Source organism: Pieris brassicae, chromosome 3 (assembly GCF_905147105.1).
Source record: "Pieris brassicae chromosome 3, ilPieBrab1.1, whole genome shotgun sequence".
NCBI classification, from domain to species: domain Eukaryota; kingdom Metazoa; phylum Arthropoda; class Insecta; order Lepidoptera; family Pieridae; genus Pieris; species Pieris brassicae.
Genome location: NC_059667.1, coordinates 10,794,073 through 10,811,996, shown reverse-complemented (window position 1 = coordinate 10,811,996; position 17,924 = coordinate 10,794,073). Strand labels below are relative to the sequence as shown.

General features: G+C 36.8%; 3 protein-coding genes across 4 annotated transcripts; 2 read left to right on the top strand and 1 right to left on the bottom strand.

Annotated features, from left to right (window-relative positions):
* Positions 1-6,191: 6,191 nt before the first annotated feature.
* On the top strand, positions 6,192-9,527 carry LOC123707421 (novel acetylcholine receptor chaperone). Of its 2 annotated transcripts, none has more exons than XM_045657453.1 (4): positions 6,192-6,611; positions 6,903-7,041; positions 7,157-7,301; positions 8,018-9,527. In XM_045657453.1, exons 1-4 carry the CDS (start codon positions 6,501-6,503, stop codon positions 8,091-8,093), a joined length of 471 nt encoding a protein of 156 aa, XP_045513409.1. In that variant the 5' UTR covers positions 6,192-6,500; the 3' UTR covers positions 8,094-9,527. The 2 variants fall into 2 exon arrangements, 1 of the variants encoding a protein (XP_045513409.1); XR_006753495.1 differs by lacking the exon at positions 6,192-6,611 and adding an exon at positions 6,637-6,792.
* A 431-nt stretch (positions 9,528-9,958) lies between these two features.
* On the bottom strand, positions 9,959-11,918 carry LOC123707604 (vacuolar protein sorting-associated protein VTA1 homolog). Its single transcript, XM_045657790.1, has 5 exons — positions 11,802-11,918; positions 11,442-11,630; positions 11,046-11,196; positions 10,620-10,777; positions 9,959-10,548 (listed from the first exon to the last, which is right to left on the bottom strand). Exons 2-5 carry the CDS (start codon positions 11,620-11,622, stop codon positions 10,073-10,075), a joined length of 966 nt encoding a protein of 321 aa, XP_045513746.1. The 5' UTR covers positions 11,623-11,630; positions 11,802-11,918; the 3' UTR covers positions 9,959-10,072.
* An 811-nt stretch (positions 11,919-12,729) lies between these two features.
* On the top strand, positions 12,730-15,478 carry LOC123707526 (GTP-binding protein Rheb homolog). The gene is made up of 5 exons (XM_045657631.1): positions 12,730-12,891; positions 12,977-13,048; positions 13,203-13,410; positions 13,522-13,651; positions 13,808-15,478. The coding sequence occupies exons 1-5, from the start codon at positions 12,843-12,845 to the stop codon at positions 13,895-13,897; spliced, it is 549 nt and encodes a 182-aa protein (XP_045513587.1). The 5' UTR covers positions 12,730-12,842; the 3' UTR covers positions 13,898-15,478.
* The last annotated feature ends 2,446 nt before the right edge of the window (positions 15,479-17,924 follow it).

Sequence of the window (17,924 nt, the reverse complement as noted above, 5' to 3'; positions counted from 1 at the left end):
GGCTCGAGCATCTGCCGCCACACATTCGTTCCGTGCTAGCCGTCAGCGAAGCGTTTAAAATCAAAACGACGCTTGACGACCTGACCTTGCTCGCGGACAAGATGATGGAAGTCCACACGCCGTCGCAATACATCGCTGCCGTCGCGACGCCTTTCACACCTGTAGCATCGCCACCAACTCCAGAACAACAACCAACCATCGACACCCTCATCGGTGAAATAAGAAGGTTGTCTTTGGAAGTTGCCGAGCTACGAGTACAACCGCGCGACAACTACCGCAACAGTCGTTCTCGCTACCATTCACATTCACAATCACGCTCGCGGAACGCATCAACAAAGCGCAACGAAAACCGACGAGAGTCACAGATGGAAGATCGAAGCCGGAAAAAATCTCCAATGCCGTACTGCTATTACCATCATCGCTACGGTATGGACGCGAAGAAATGCACACCACCATGCAGTTTCAAGCCCGTAAACCAGTCGGAAAACTAAAAGTAACGCTGGCCGCGGCGGAAACCGGCGTTACCGAATCATCACATCGCCTTTTCGTTACCGACAGGGTAACGAAACTTACCTTTTTGGTCGACACAGGAGCCAATATCTCCGTGCTACCAAAGACAAAAGGCTCACGCGAAAAACCACTGCCATTTCAACTCTACGCCGCCAACAACACGGTCATTCCAACATACGGAGAGAAGTCACTCCAACTCGATCTTAACCTCCGAAGACCATACACATGGAAATTCGTCGTAGCAGATGTGTCTAAGGCAATCCTGGGAGCAGATTTCTTGCAGCACCACCACCATTGTCGATGTAAAAAACCGAAGATTGATCGACGGGAAAACAAAGCTGGTAACAAACGCTCAACTCAGTACTGCAGACATACCTACAGTTCGTAGTATTGACATAGAGCAAAATTACCACAGCATACTAGCAGATTTCCCAGGCACAACCAGAATCACTTCAATGAAGCTTAGTCCCAAACATTCCGTTGAACACTTCATTGAAACAAATGGACCGCCCCTTCACTGCAAGCCACGCCCCATTGCACCGCATCGTTACGAAATCGTCAGGAAAGAATTCCAAAACATGATCGATCAAGGGTTATGCAGACCAAGCAAAAGCCCTTGGGCATCACCTCTTCACGTCGTGCCAAAGAAGAATGGAGACCTACGCGTGTGTGGCGATTACCGAAGACTCAACGCCATAACCAAGCCCGATCGGTATCCCATACCACGCATACGCGACTTCACATACCAACTCGCAGGGAAGAAAATTTTCTCCACACTCGACCTCAATCACGCGTACCAACAACTGCCAGTCAGCGAGCAAGATGTGGAGAAAACCGCCATCATCACACCTTTTGGTCTTTTCGAGTTTCCGCGCATGTGTCCTGGTCTAAAGAACGCCGGACAGACTTTCCAACGCTTTATTCACGAAGTACTGCGCGAACTCAACTTCGTATTCCCTTTCGTTGACGATCTACTCATAGCATCAATCGACGAGGAAGAGCACCGAAAACATCTACGCATCGTATTACAGCGACTAGAAGAATACGGCATCACCATCAACCCATCAAAATGTGTTTTCGGCCAGCGAACTGTGAAATTCCTCGGTCACCAAGTCACAGCGGAAGGAATACAGCCACCCCAAGAGAAGGTACAAGCTATTACAGACTTTCCAAAACCACAAACCGTAGAAGAACTACGACGTTTTCTCGGTATGATAAACTTTTACCGTGAAAATATCAAAGATGCCGCCACCATACAAGCGCCGTTAAATACCTACCTGCACAACGTCAAGAAGCGTGACAAAACTAAGATCGACTGGACCACTGAATCAACGCAAGCTTATGAAGCATGTAAAGAGAGCATAAAAAACGCCGCTTTACTTGCTCATCCGTCTCACCAGGCGACACTTGCTATATTCAGCGACGCTAGCGACAAAACAGCTGGTGCCGCACTCAATCAATTTATCAACAACTCATGGCAACCACTCGGCTATTTCTCGAAGAAATTCACCGACGCACAGACTCGCTACAGTACCTACGATCGAGAGCTACTCGCCATCTACATGGCTGTCAAACATTTCCGCAAAATGTTCGAGGGACGAGAAATAATTATATTTACCGACCACAAGCCGCTAACTTTCGCTTACACAAAAACAAATACAAACAGCGAATCACCGAGACGCACCCGACAGCTACTTTATATCAGCGAATTTACTACTGATATACGACACGTCAGTGGATCTCAAAATGCAGCCGCAGATGCATTATCACGTGTCGAAGCAATCACCTGTCCATCGCCGATTGACTACAATCTACTTGCAGAAGCTCAAGAACGCGATAGCTCTACCATTAAAGCACTCAGTCTACAGAGCAACTTATGTTTCAAGAAAGTCAACCTGCCCGTCTCAAATATCAAATTACACTGCGAAACTTCAACCTCACAGTTACGTCCGTACCTACCAGAAGAATACCGACGTACCGCATTCAACGCAGTACATAACGTTAGCCACCCTGGAATCAAGACTACGAGAAAATTAATTACGCAACGTTACTTTTGGCCCTCAATGAACGCAGACGTCGGCAAGTGGGCAAAAGTATGCCTACAGTGTCAGCGCGCCAAAATACAACGCCACACATCAAGTCAATTATCAATTTTTTCACCAACCGAACGATTCGAACACGTTCACATCGATATCGTTGGTCCGCTACCTACCGCGGCCAGCGGTCATCGATACCTCGTGACAATGATCGACAGAGCAACAAGATGGCCCGAAGCATACCCATTATGCGAAATATCAGCTGAAGACGTCGCCAAAGCGGTATACGAAGGTTGGATTTCCCGTTTCGGTTGTCCTGTAACAATAACAACGGACCAAGGACGCCAATTTGAAAGCAGAGTATTTGCATCTCTTTCTCGCTTACTAGGAATCGAAAAAACGCGTACAACTTCATACCACGCACAGTGTAACGGTATCATCGAACGATGGCACCGTGTCCTTAAAGCCGCATTAAAAGCAAGACTACAGACCGCAAGAAGCTGGATCAACGAGCTCCCAACCGTCCTACTCGGATTACGCGCCGCTATGCGAAGTGACACCGGCGTAAGCGCCGCCCAACTTACCTACGGATGCAACATACGCTTACCCGGTGATTTCTTATCAACGACCCGCAATGATGTCATCATGGACTCTGGCTACATCGATCAGCTGCGCGACGCAATACGTAACTTGCAACCAATGCCGAGTCAACCACACAGCAACACAAAACCCATATTTGTACACCGCGACCTGCAAACATGTGAATACGTATTCGTACGCATAGACGCCGTAAAGAAGCCATTACAAGCACCTTACGACGGACCCTATCGCGTGCTGAAACGAGACAGTAAGATATTCACGCTGCAGTTACCTAACCGTGAAATGAATATCTCTATCGACAGACTCAAACCTGCCTACACTATCACCGAGCAAGATGTGCCTACTGATACAACAACGAGTACCTGCAACAAGCAAAACACATCAAGTGCGAGCGAACTACGTGAACCATCAAATAGCCTGAAACATCAAAATGACAACAACCTGAAACAACAAGACACTGGGAACACCTCAATACCTACAAGAACAACTCGCCGAGGCCGCGTTATACGCCTGCCGGTACGCTTCGCTAGAGGGGGAATCCTGTAGGTGATTAGTACGTGTCGTCATGAAACAATAATTCGTTCTGAAAAGAACAGTTAATTGCGTTACCGTTAGGACAACTTTTTGCCGCGCCTCGATTTTATTGTCTACGCACCCTTCGCATCTTGGTACCACATGTTACCACTAGTGGCCAGGTAGGATAATTTTTGTATATAAATCTACAGTTTTTAAAAATTAAACACATTCCACATTCCATCTTCACCTCTTCTCAACGAATTATTAGGAAGTTTTATTTTAACCAAATAAGGACCAATCAACATAAACCAAAACTACCCTAAAGAGATATATCTGTTTTGTTTCCTAAATAAATACTACTATTTACTATTTTCGGACACGATAATCGACATATCATCTGTAAAAAGGATACATATATCAGTAGAAAAATTGGGTAAATAATTAATATACAGGAGAAAGAACAATGGAGTCTAAGTAACGCCTTTTTACCTTAGCCACACAAACATGTACCCCTATTCGTTAAGTTTAGTTGGGGAGGTGTGTTATTTCAACGTATATTAAGGAATACCATATAACGTTTCAGCTAATGTAAAGGTAAATGTCGGATTTGCTTGGCTCATGTCATGAAACTACAAGTTACTACCTACTAGAAACTAACGATATTTTAGGTAATTATCTTAGTAGTATTGTAACCTCTTTGAAAACAGTATTATTCATCATTTATTACATTGAATTTGCCTAGAAAAGAACTTAACCTATTGTGCATAAGTTTCACAAGCACTTTAGCTAAAGTTTGTCTGGTCTGTAGTTTTTAATATTATCTGTATTACCTTTTTTAAATATAAGTATATTTGTAGTTTTTGGGTGGTTACTGTGTCAAAAACCAGTTTGTAGTCAACAGAAGCTACATAAAGATCTCGCTACTTCTCGTTCCGTCACAGAACAAAAGTAACAACATAGACTTTCCTCACGCCAGCCTAACTCACGAAAATATATTTTAATCGTAAATCTCAGAAAATTACAAAGACACCCCCAATTCCGTCTGTCGCCGTATGGGAAAGTACCCCAAATTAAACTCTAGGAAAACTCTTAAAAAAGAGATTGTTACTTTCCACTCTTTTTTAGTTTTAGCCTTTTATGATGCTTTGTAGGGTAGTGTAGGGGACACTCAGGGATGAGATGAGACTTTTAAAAGTTATGCACGCTTAAAACAAAATAGGTTAGAAGACCCGAAAAAAATTATGAAAACTTTTTATCACATCGGAAATTACCCGGTTATTACGACATGCAACTTTACATACAAGAATTTGTCTTAACTTAAAAGTTATGAAAGGAAAGTTAGACTATACAAGTATATTTTCCTACCGAAAATGTAAATGAAAACGACATTAATATTTTTTATCTTCAATTACGCAACGCGATTGGTGACGGTGACGACACAACCGCCCTCTGGTAAACTAACCTGTGTCAGGGGCCATGCTGTTGCCTTCGAGCTTGAGTTAGTTAATAGGCATGCATGATCGGGGCAGTGCCACTGCCTCACAGAAAATCGACATGAAGTGATCCAATGGCGTCATCTTAGAGTGAAACTTCCGGTCGTTTGTAAGGAAATTATAAATTATCCTTCCAAGAGTTCTACTCCCCTCTTTGAAGGCACTCTCCTTTAAGCCTCAGCTAACATCGGAATATTAGGCGTTGACATATCGAATAACGTCCAGTTTCGCCGTCATTTGGAAGGGAAGGCTAAATTAGCCTCCAAAAAGCTTGGTGTGCTCAGCAAGGCGAGACGGTACTTCACTCCGGGCCACCGCTTGCAACTCTATAAAGCGCAAATTCGGCCCCACATGGAATACTGTTCTCACCTCTGGGCGGGAGCTTCCCAGTACCAGCTCCTTCCACTTGACCGTATTCAACGAAGAGCGATTCGAATCGTCGACGACCAATCACTTTCCGTGCGGCTTGATCCCTTGGCGTTGCGAAGAGATTTTGGGTCTCTCTGCATCTTCTACCGCATTTACCATGGGGAGTTGTTCGGTCTAATACCCGCAGCTGAGTTTCATTATCGGACGTCAAGGCAAAATAAAAAATACCATCCGTATCACCTCGACGTCCGTCGTTCCACAACTGAGCGTTTTCTAAGGCAGTTTTTGCCGCGCACCACCACTATGTGGAACCAGCTGCCCACTGAAGTATTTCCGAACCAATTCGACTTAGGCTCCTTTAAGAAAAGAGCGTACCAATTCTTGAAAGGCCGGCAACGCACTTGCGAGCCTTCTGGCAATGTGAGTGTCCAGGGGCGGGATTACTTAACATCTGGTGAGACTACCGCCTTTATATGAAAAAAACCCGTTATATAAAAAGAAATTAGGTGCACTATTTGCAAACAGGTATTTGAAATCAGGGTGAAATAACAACCCTAGACAACAGCATCCATTTTATGTAACGAATCTATGGTTCATGTGGACTAAAGACTTCGGCCTGCCTCGACAATGTGAAAAATGAATTCGCTCCAAATGTTATCGATTAATTCGCGCCGGCGCGCGTCGTAACTAACTGAATCTCGCAAGTTGGAAATAATTTCATTTCACTTGATTTCAATTGCGTTGTGTCGCTACATTTTTTAAAAATTAATGCATAATTACAGCAAATATCTAACGTGTTTATAATTTGGTTTAATAATTAAAAAGTGACCATTGAAAAATATATATTATTTTTCTCGGAATCTCTTAACAAAGCATATTATACGCCTATTGAAAATTAAATTAGGTTGTGTAGTGTTCATTGGTAAATCGAAAGAAACTAATTAACAATAATATTGTACAGTGTTATATATTTATAATGGGGTCGATTGTGTTAAAAAGTTTATCTATTCTTCTGGGATTGTTCTTCATATTTATGGGTATTACGAAGATTTCTCCATTTATTTCAAAGGAATTGCACAAGGAATTGGTTAGTTTACTTTTATTATTTTCAGATTAAAATAAAGAAATATGCAAAGGTTGTTGCATTACATTTTTGTTGCGAAGCGATGTTCCTTGCTATTTCGGTATTTGGCTTGCCGCCTAATAACACGAAATTCTGGATCTGTCTGGTGACAGAGCGTTTTGAATATTGAGATTAGTAATCTCACGTAAGTCGCGAGTCGCAAGTTATTGCTAATTTTTCTGATTGCTGTCTGAACGGATTGGATAATGTATACATTCCAAAATATTTTGAAACTGTCATTAAAATTGTTTGCAGCGAAAGGAGTACGTTAGATATGCGAAAGTGTTTCCGTTGAGCGAGATGCTGGATTTTAAAGTTCCGTCCAAATGGTACCGACGGACCATCGGGGGATGTGAAATACTTTTTGGAATAATTCTCGCTCTTATACCACATCGTAAGTTTTTCGGAATTATTAAGTTACCTTATTGAATTGTACAGAATGTAAGGCTTCAATGATTGAAAATCATTATTTATTAATATCTCAAAAGTTTCCGTTTCGACGCTTTCAGAGAGGATAAAAAACGCCGCAAACATTGGTCTAATCCTACTGATGGTGCTGGCGACGTACTCGCACGTGGCAATCAGCGATCCCTTCGACCGATCCGCACCCACCATCGTCTTCTTCTTCATGCTTTGTGGGAGACTGGTTGTTTGGTAAGCTGGAGTTCTTCGTTTCTCGCATTATTTGTATCCCTAGTGTTATACACCTGCTGAGTTACACGAAAAGTGAACATCGTCTGCGGTCTATTAATAATATGTGCGTAAAGTTGCACCTTGACCAATTTTTAGATGATATAAACATGAGTTAATAAATAAAATTAGTCCCATCACTTCGGTAGCGGCTTCTGGCAAGCATCCAGAAAATTCGGAATGAGAAATCGCCTGTCTTTAGAATTATAGCTTTCTTTAATCGCGATTTATCTATGATCAAATTAGATTAGTTCACAACAGATTTGCTAACATCGTTTAGGTATTCCAATCGACTTTATAACTTCAACAAAAATCGAGATTCGCTTAGATGAATTTTTTTTTTAATATTAAGATAATCACCACTTTACGATTTATGTAAAAACAGCCAATTCTATTCTAATTGTTAAAGTAATTATTGTGTGTTCTCCCGTTTAACGAGTAGCACAGCATCAGTTATTCGTGTTAATTAAAACGGCTGGGCGTCAGCGATGACGCCGTCTCGCGAGGACAACATCGTAACATAAACGACACATTCATAAAGACACTGTTTCTATTGACACGTCTCTTCGACGTAATCAGATCATCGCATTTATCTTCTTTACCAATTACTCGGATCGTACATACCTCTTTAGTCTTGCCTTTTCTGGTATCAATACTATTAATTACAATTGTGTTTTCAGGTATCAAACCCATCGTCGAGAAATGCTGGAGAAGTTATCCGCGGCACAAAACGGCAACGGTCTTAAGAGAGATTGATATTATTTTGTGGTCGAATACATTTAACTTTTTTTGCGTTTTCTCCATCGGTATACTGAGCGTTCCTTTTCAGCAGTTTCGTTTGTCGCACCTAGGTCCGGATAAGCGAACGGGTAGGTTGTCGAATACGAATTTATTAATGTTACTTCAGTGTTCGTATTTTTTCGTGTTTCTAGGATTAAACGCACTGTGATTTTGGTCTAGTCACTTTAATTTCTAATGGTTCCTGACGATCCTAAATTGTCACCTAATCAATCAATAAAGAAATCGAGTCTTAGCTGTATGTAAATATTAAAACGTTTGTGAATATTACTCAATTTAAACAAATATAAATAGCGAATAAATTTGTCATCATCATAATATTTGGTGACAAAATGCCACTATAATGACGGTAGGCCTTTAACTCATACCGATGTTGGAAAGATTCGTCCAATCGTTTGAGTCATTATTACTATTACTAAGTAGTCACTGAGCTCATTATTCCACGACCCGAGTAACAATAATTGTAGGTCTACGTCATTTGTTTTCAGTTTACTAATCATGCATCATTTTATAAACTTTGAAGGTTTCGTTGAACAGAAGTTATATTACTTTAAGTGTGATTGTTGTACGATATACTAGAGTAGGCTATTTGTATGACTGTAACGTTACCTACTTACTGTCTCGTATTTACCAATTACCAGACGCCAGTGTGTGACGGATGGGGTTTCCCCTTTAGCTTTATGTGAAATGAGTGTATTGTGGTGTAATTTCTGACTAAGTAGTCATTAATTAGATTTAGATTAATCATTTAATTAGATATAATCGTAGGCTAATCGCTCTGAGTTTGCTCAATACAAACGCAACAGCCTCGACATTTGGAAACTTGAAAGGAATTTATAAACGCACAAAAGTCCTATAGAGTTTCATTTTCTGCTCTCCTCCCGTTCACTTGTACTAAACATTATTATAATTTGTAATTTACGGTAGAGAAAAATGTTACCAAAATAACACACTGTATTAAGTAGGTACCCATTGAGATTGATATACGTAGATGGCACATATAGCCAATTAATAATAGAGATGTAGTATGAAAGCTGTAAGATGTAATATGTAAGTATGAAAGCTTACGATGGCCGAAGGCTCCTTTGTGTTGTAGTTTTGTACTTTTAAATACACGTATTGGAATTCGCACATCAATCTAACAATGGAAATCCATATTTTATTATTTATTTTAAAATTTATTACTATCTCCCTAGGAAAAGAATAGCCTATTGGCTGTGGTTAAAGTGTGTTTGTGTGTGATGAATAGGTAGACAAGAACGATCATGAGTGGTTATTAGTTTTATATAAGAGTATCACTGCCTGATGTTGAAAATTAGCAATCATGTAATTTTTTTTATTAAGAAATTGAATTTAAGCTTTTCGTGTACAATAAAAAATTAGTTAACATACCTTACTGGATTTTCTTTTCACATTAGTTAAGTTGCGTGTGAATGTAATCCCTGGAGTCGTAGGTTCGAAGCCCGGCTGTGTACCGGATGGACTTTCTGTGTAATGGACTTTCTGTCTATATGTGCATTTAACACGCGCTCGTACGTAATGGAAATCATCGTGAGGAAACCGGCATGCATTAGAGATTGTGTCAGGCACATAAGGTGCATCACCTACTCACCTATTAGAATTGATCTAATGGGATGTACCGCCATTGGTATTAGTTAAGTTAAATATTAATTAATTAAAATATATGAGTTCCATTAAGGTCTAATAAATATATATTGCTAAATGGCCAAAATAGGATTAAAACAATTAACCCAAAGAGTGGGAATTCCAAAAACGACTGTGAATAGATTAAATAATACTATTAATAAATATATAGATTGACATATTTCGTAGGATAATTTTATTAATTGCATATACAATTTGCATTATATTCACATATGAATTTATATATCTTTAATACTTATAATAATTTGATTAAATACAATACAATAATATCTTTATGCCGGATCATGTCCTGTCTGAAGGAGCTCTAGAGCATTTCTCAAACTTGAAATTGCAGTTTTAACATCCTCGTAATTCAATGCACTGCTAGCCCATTTGCAATATTTCTGTGCCTTAGCAATTTGATCGGGACTAAGCTGAGCAACTAGCATTGAATTATCTCCATAAGATGCTGTAGATGGAGATGGTTGTGGTTGTTCTGAGGGATCATATGGTACAAAACCCCCAGGGTTAGGGTCAGGCGTATAAGGTACTGGGGGAAGTTGTGATGCTGCTCTTAATGCGGCATTTGGATCTGGTAACGAATTGCTGTAGGTGGTAGGTATAACAGGTTGGGACAGAGTGCTATCAGTAAATCCAAACTCTTGTGGAAAGCTGGTAGGGACTGCGGGTCCTTGAGTTGTTGCTTGTCCACCATCACTTGATCCTGCTTCATTTTGGTTTTGGTTACTGTCCTCAGATGGTTGTGATGCTAGAATAACATTAAGTTATGAGTATAAGTATGAAACAGTATAAGTATGAAAAAAAAAACATAAATCACACCAGCTTCTGGCATCTCTCCATTCTTTAAGCAGCTGTGAATATGAGCTGCTCTCCACTTAGCATATTTCATGTTTTGGGCTGCTTCATCAGTCAATTCACCAAAAGTGGTAAGGACATCATAAATCATTCCCGCCAAGAAAAAAGATTTTACCACATTCCTGCCAAAAAAACCAAGACTAGAAACTGTCCGGGTGTAAAATACATATAAATAATATATTGTTTAGTAAAACAAGGTGGTTATGGTGTTGACGCAATAGCTAAACAGATTGATATATTTTAACAGCATTCTATCAAGGAAAACAGTATTCAGGATAATACAAAATAATGATGATGTATACAAGAAGATACCCACCATAAAATAATAAAATGGAAGTTAAAAAATTTAAATGGCTTTTAATAGTAAAGAAAATAAAAAAAATCATTTACTTTCCATAATTTTGCTCTCTGTCTTGCTTGTCTGCAAAAAGAAATAACTTAAGAGCATAATTCTCCAAATGTGCTTGAGCCACAACCTCATTAGATATTGCATCATTATCCTTGTTAATCTTTTTAGCTTCTTCCAACCAGTCCATGATAGCTAGATAAAACACAGAATGATTTAAACTATTGTGGCCAACTATTTCATGGCATAATAAATTGGCTAGCTAAACTAGGGCTTTATGATTAAATGCCTATGTGAAATGACATATAAAATTTGATTGGCCAAATTCCTAAACATCAGGATCAGATATGAGTTTTATAACTAATATGACAGGGCACAGTGGTTAAAAGTGATAAATTGTTAGATATAGAATAGTCACGAAATATACATAAAGGTCTTACTCATTAAAATCTTGGTTTCTTCTGGTGTTTTTTTTGTTGTCAGTTTAAGTCCGACTTGTAATGAATGCAGACGACACCAATAGGCAATAACAGGGTCTCGGGAATCATGCTCAGATGCTGTTTTAAGATAATATTGTATACTTTTCAAACTGGGTGGACATTCCGGTATATTTAAAGACATTGTTTTCACTTCAAAAAAATATATAAAATAATAATATTGGTTTATGTAATGTAATGAGTAATGTTTAATTATAAATGAAAATGTTTAAAATCAATCAATAAATATTATCTAGAAAATTACGAATATTACTGTGGAAGCTGAAAAGAGACACAAAAAATGTTAGTATACTAAATGATTACAATAAATCACATAATGAAACCACAAGAAATCCAGAAATTTAATAGAGATAGAGATATAGAGAGTATATTTTCAGACGCAAATTATTGCAATTAGATTAAGTCTAGAATATTGAAGGGTATCAATTGTAATGATGTCATTCGTCATGCACTCGCACAGAATAAGAACTAAGAGTTGGGTATGTTAAGTTAGATGTTAGAGTCTGTATTGAAAACAGATCGCCAACAACATCATTAAAATACTAATAGTTATATGTCATTCATAGTTCAATAGTAATAATTTTGATAATTAATAATATGGAGAAATTATACGACGCATAGCAAATCAGAATTTCATATTGTCCGGGCGCTAGTTTGTATTACAGATACATCGGCAACTGTTATAGACAATATTAATGATTAAAGAGTAATAATACACATTTTTTTAATGGAATCTCGCTGTTGGCCTTAAGGGCCTTTACAGCTCAGCTCGGGCTGTTTTGGCAAGCGTAGCTCGGCCAGAATGGATTGTTTTCCCGCGGCTAGCGCTAGGGCGTCTCCTGTGAGACTCGAACCTCGGCTTGGGCCGTCGCGGGGTGGTCAATCGCCTGAAGGGCAGGACGGAAGCTCACTGGAGTGAGCGAAGTACGAAGTAAAGGTCCTCGCCTTCCCCGGTGAAGGCGGTTTTTTACCTTAATCTGTGTATTTTTATTTTTATTATTATTGGCCGCGCGGGCGGCTTTTAATTTATCGTTTGCTACGGTAATTGGATCATCCGGATCCGTTAGTATGTGTCGGGGCCTCCTACGAGCCTTTTTTGTCGGGAAGGGCAATAATACACAAATATATATATATATATTTATTTATTTTTTTTTTTATTTATATATATATATAGTCATTGGTCAATGCTTTTCAATGTCAATTGTCGTTTGATAAAATATAATTTTAAACGATTTTGTCAGAACTCAGAAGTCAGAATATAACTAATATTTATTTTGTATAGCTAGAAAAATAAATCCTGTTGAAATATTTTTCGTGTTTAAATTTTGAATTATAGTTGGTGAAATGCCTTCGAAGCAAAGAAAAATTGCTATGATGGGCTACAGATCCGTCGGTGATTATTAATTTTACTATTCCTTAGTAATTTTTGCTGTGACGTATCATTTTAACTAACAATAAATAATTTAATTCGTTTGCAGGCAAATCCTCTCTGATTATACAATTTGTGGAAGGACAATTCGTTGATTCCTATGATCCCACCATTGAGAATAGTATGTATTTTTTTTTCTTAATTTAAGGCATATTAATAACCGAACCATGCATATAGTGTGGTTAGTTCTAGAACTTGAAAACGAAAACATATTCTTCTGTGCCTTGCGTTTATTTTTTCTATTTATTACCACTTATACATAATGTATGTTTTAGCATTCACAAAATTCATTCGACTTAACTCCACTGAATATGAAGTTAAACTGGTAGACACAGCTGGTCAAGATGAATATAGTATATTTCCCCTGCAGTACAGCATGGATTTTCATGGATATGTTCTGGTGTACTCAATAACTTCAAGTAAAAGTTTTCAAATTGTACAGATAATCTACGACAAACTCTTAGATATGGTTGGAAAAATTCAGTAAGTTGGTCATATTTTGTAATTAGATTGTTATAACTTAATTAGTGGGAAAACATTTTTATTTAATATTTGAAAATCTAAATAAAAATAATGGTGAATTAATATTTTCAGTGTCCCTATTGTCCTAGTTGGAAATAAAACAGATCTACATTTGGAAAGAAAAATTAGTACAGAAGAAGGAAAACGCTTAGCTGAAAAATGGAATGCTGCATTTGTTGAAACAAGTGCAAAAAGAAATGAGGTAAGTTGTAAGAGTAATATTTCAAGATTTGACATGAATAAGCATATAGCTTTATAGAAATATGAAATATAATGGAATGTATGTAGACTTTCATGAATTTAAGAAAGTGCGTAAAAGTACAGACAGGTAAAAAATTCTATAAACATTTTATTTCAGTCTGTGACGGATATGTTTCATGCAATGCTCTCAGAAATAGAGAGATCAGATGGTCACATACCAGAAAAGAGTGGCTGTGTTATTTGTTAATGATAACTAAAGCAAAGGAAATGCATAAGTAATTGTGAACAAATCCAGGTGATAGATGTAATAAAAATGCAATTGAGTTTAGCTGCTTAGCTACAATGTGTTCATTTAACAGATAACTTATAATTTTAAGCTGTATCCCATAAAAGAAAATTCGTATAAGGTGTACAATTGGTAAATGCTAATTTAGTCAAGTAACAAATTTTGCAATGTTTGGAATATACCTAACTTTCTTTGTAATTGTTGATATTGCAAGCCCACAAGCAGTTCAAGCTGTCATGAGCATATGTCATATTTTGTTAATCTTATATTAATTAATTTAAAATTGTATTGTCTTTTGTTAACATGGCTTTTACACATTAAGAAAACCCCTTTTAAACGGATTGAAGCTATGTATTATTATTATAAACTTATAAATTAAAATTTTCCGACGTTTCACGTGCTGTACAGCGTTCGTGGTCACAGTGACCACGAAATTATGTAAATAATTATAAGTTTATAATAATAATACATAGCTTCAATCCATTTAAAAAGTGTTTTCTTAATTTAAAATTGTTATTTAGTATGACTTCTGTTTGTAATATATATTTTAATGTATATTATTACCGTATAAACACTAATTTTAAGTTAGACCTGCCATTGTATCTGAATTTAGTTCAAACTTCTGGTATTTTATTACACATTAATTATTAGAATTTGAGACATAACATTCATAATATAGTTTTAATTAGTTTTGTATGTATTGCAAATTATCATACTATACATAATTTACTCACAACGGACCTATTGAGAGTCTAAGTGGAGAAACTGTATCCAAAAACTAATACATAATTTAGTGAATTAAATCAGAAAAATGATATTTCTCAAAATCTTAACTTAATGTAACAAAGGCAGTAAGGTCTAAGAATTTTTTGTAACACAATCAATTTCTAAACATGCAATGTGTTAATTCAGGATTACTCTTTCAACACATTTTATGTACAGGCCTTCTAATGTAATATTTAGACTGTAAATATAAGCTCTAAGTTATAATTATGTTAAACTTTGATTAAAAATAGCAGCTATCACTTGCAATGATTTTTATTCTGAACTTAATAGCAAGTGGTCAATAAATATATTTGCCTTTGTACACATATATGTAAGAGCAAAAATTTTGATTGTTAAAATCATGGTACTGAATGAAGCATTTAACTCATATTTCATTGGACTCAAAAGTAAAAGAGCCCATACAATGTTTTACAAACCTAGATGCAGCATAGCTTTTACTGGAATGGATAAGCTGTATGCAATTGACTAATGATTTTGTGCATTTAATTGGTTCTTAAGTAGATAGTAAGTTCAGATTCAAGATTAAATTTATTCAAAAAAAGCTGTGACCAAGTTTTCCTAAATATGACATAACTGCTATCATCTAGTGTCTATCTATCTAATGTCAGTAAATTGGTGAACGAATAATATTATGATTTTTTAAATTTAAATTACACTTCATTAACATAAAATACATATACAGCACTGTCTATAATTATGATAACAAAGATTATTATTATAAATTCTATATGTTTAATTAAAAATATTTCATTTAGATTTTTTTAGTGTTACTTGTATTTTGGAGCCGGAATAAGCACCAATAACTCTTGCTATTTCCTATATTTTATATATTAACAATACACTTGGGGTAAGATTCAGTCGAGACTTAATACTAAGTATGACTCTGACTCTTCCCAGCCATGAGTGATTAAGGCTGTAAAGCAACATAGGTATATTGTATATATAGTTGTAAAGTTAGTAATTAGTAAGGATACATTTTATTAAGCTTATATTACTTAAAATGGTTTATAATGGTTTTTATTTGTTTCATTATTATTTAAATAGAATAATTATAAACTGATTTTTTTACTTTTTATATGTGAAATTGCAGTAAAAAAAATCAATGGTCCAACTTCCTGCTATGACCCGGGCCTCAAATTTCTGTATCTTTTTCATGATCATTTCTTAATCTAATAGGCAATTGGAATATATTGTAATCTAATCTATGGGTATGGCCCTTTTAAGGTAAGCTGTGTCTGTTTTGCGAAAACAATCAAGAACAACGTTTAATTCTAATGCTTTTAATTCACAGATGCCCTTAATAATTAATATGACTGAACTAAGGGTTATTATTGTGTGCTTTAAATCACATAACATGCCATGCCACTTTACCGAGATTTGCTAATATTAGAAGCTTAAAATAACTTAAAGATTTTTAAAAATATCTTAATGGTCTGGTGTTCATTGTTTACAATGTGGATTTGTCCAAATGTTTCTTTCTTCTCAAACAAATGTTACTTTTCTTTCCTTTTTTTTTTCGTAATTTCACGTTAACGTAGTTTGTAGAAGGCTAGATTACTAATATAATAGTTACGAAATATGTTGATGTGAGGCATATTACATTTAAATAATTGTTAAATAAGAATATAGAGTTCTACAGTATAGTTTTTAGCATTACTAAAACTATACGTACCTATTACTATAGTACGTGCATTTAATATACTGGTCTCCGATTGAAATATAATCGCTTATTTGAAGCCTGCTCCAGACTCGCAGGGCGCCTTGTCGAGGCACACGCCAGTCGCCACGAATATTGGCGACTCCAAGGGGCTTAGTCATGATGCCTTAACAGTTAGTGTATGTAGAAAGTCGAAAACTAAATTTTTCATACCAATTTAGTTTCCATCTTTGTACATACCGTAACTGCGGGTTACTTTGATCTAAAATATGCACTTTTTTTTCAAATCAAATTGTAGCATCTCTTTGTGATCAATATGTCACGATTATATCTTTCCATTGTGAACTTTTTTTACAGGCGTAGTCTTCTGGATTAACGCTGCTAGTGAAATATCTTCGTCAGAGTCGTCATAGGATACAATGTGGATGAAGCAAGGCATAGTTATATCACTGGCGCTTTTTCACGAAGATAGGGTACGCTTTAGTTGTTTTTTCGTCTGTATTTTTGTTTTATTGTTTTGCAAACAGGATGGCCTTGGTTCTATCAGATCACCAACGCAGGTGGACTTTGCAGGAGGACTATTAAGTTTTCTTTTCTTAACAACATTTTTCAGTACACGCATTTGTAACTTTTGCATAAACAAGTCAGCAATAAGTTCGACGTTTATGATGCGGTCTTGATTTGGCAGTCTACCGTAGCTAGGTAACCAAGGGCCCTGGGACAAATTAAAAAATGGTGCTCCAGTGCTATGTAAACTGATTAGGTTTTATCAAATAAAAATATGAAATATACAAATACTTATTTTAAAAATGCTAAGCTATTTAAGCTCTTACATAAATTACAATTAATACTTGGTGTAGGTTTGGCGAATAAAACGAAATAGAGAAGATTCAAGTGTTTATTATATAAAGGTCAGACCTACCAACTGACTAAATAACAATTATATTTACAATATTTTCCTAGATTTAGTTTTCGCAAAAGTATCTGTTCGCGCTAAATCGGTGTCAATCAAAGAAGGATGACAATTGTCCATTTGATATTGACACACGAACCGGAGGTGTCCCGGCGTAATGGCGCAAGGGAGTTAAATTTTAACCGCTGTCGCGTACTCACTAAATATATACCGTATAGCATTTACTTTTTTTTGATTCGTTATTGAAGGATCCAGTGTTTGGAGTGAGATACGCCACCGTTGATGCTAAGTGCTAGTCTTATCGATTATTATATCCCTTTTTTTATTATACTGACACGCGACAGCCGAACCAGCGCATATTATTTCACCGAGGGAAGGGAGCATCCTCGATATAGCTTCCGGATACCCAGGCCCACACATCTTTTTTGGTCCTTCTCGAGCCGTATATGTGTCATATCTCTTAGATAGGCATATTTATTTTTCGTATCTTCTTTAACGTATTTTAGGTTCGTTAAGTTAAATTGCGGGTGGGTATTTTCTTACCTATATTACGACAAATTTAATATAGATTCCTAAATAATCGCTCGCTGTAATAATTTTGTTACTCTATGGTAAATTCATCCTGATTAACA

Coding starts and splice junctions, on each gene's coding strand:
- LOC123707526 (XM_045657631.1), top strand. CDS start 12,843: ATGCCTTCGAAGCAAAGAAAAATTGCTATGATGGGCTACAGATCCGTC. Junction 12,892..12,976: donor GATGGGCTACAGATCCGTCG/GTGATTATTAAT, acceptor ATTCGTTTGCAG/GCAAATCCTCTCTGATTATA. Junction 13,049..13,202: donor TGATCCCACCATTGAGAATA/GTATGTATTTTT, acceptor TGTATGTTTTAG/CATTCACAAAATTCATTCGA.
- LOC123707421 (XM_045657453.1), top strand. CDS start 6,501: ATGGGGTCGATTGTGTTAAAAAGTTTATCTATTCTTCTGGGATTGTTC. Junction 6,612..6,902: donor AGGAATTGCACAAGGAATTG/GTTAGTTTACTT, acceptor AATTGTTTGCAG/CGAAAGGAGTACGTTAGATA. Junction 7,302..8,017: donor TGTGGGAGACTGGTTGTTTG/GTAAGCTGGAGT, acceptor TTGTGTTTTCAG/GTATCAAACCCATCGTCGAG.
- LOC123707604 (XM_045657790.1), bottom strand. CDS start 11,622: ATGTCTTTAAATATACCGGAATGTCCACCCAGTTTGAAAAGTATACAA. Junction 11,197..11,441: donor AGAAACCAAGATTTTAATGA/GTAAGACCTTTA, acceptor TGTTTTATCTAG/CTATCATGGACTGGTTGGAA. Junction 10,549..10,619: donor TGGAGAGATGCCAGAAGCTG/GTGTGATTTATG, acceptor ATGTTATTCTAG/CATCACAACCATCTGAGGAC.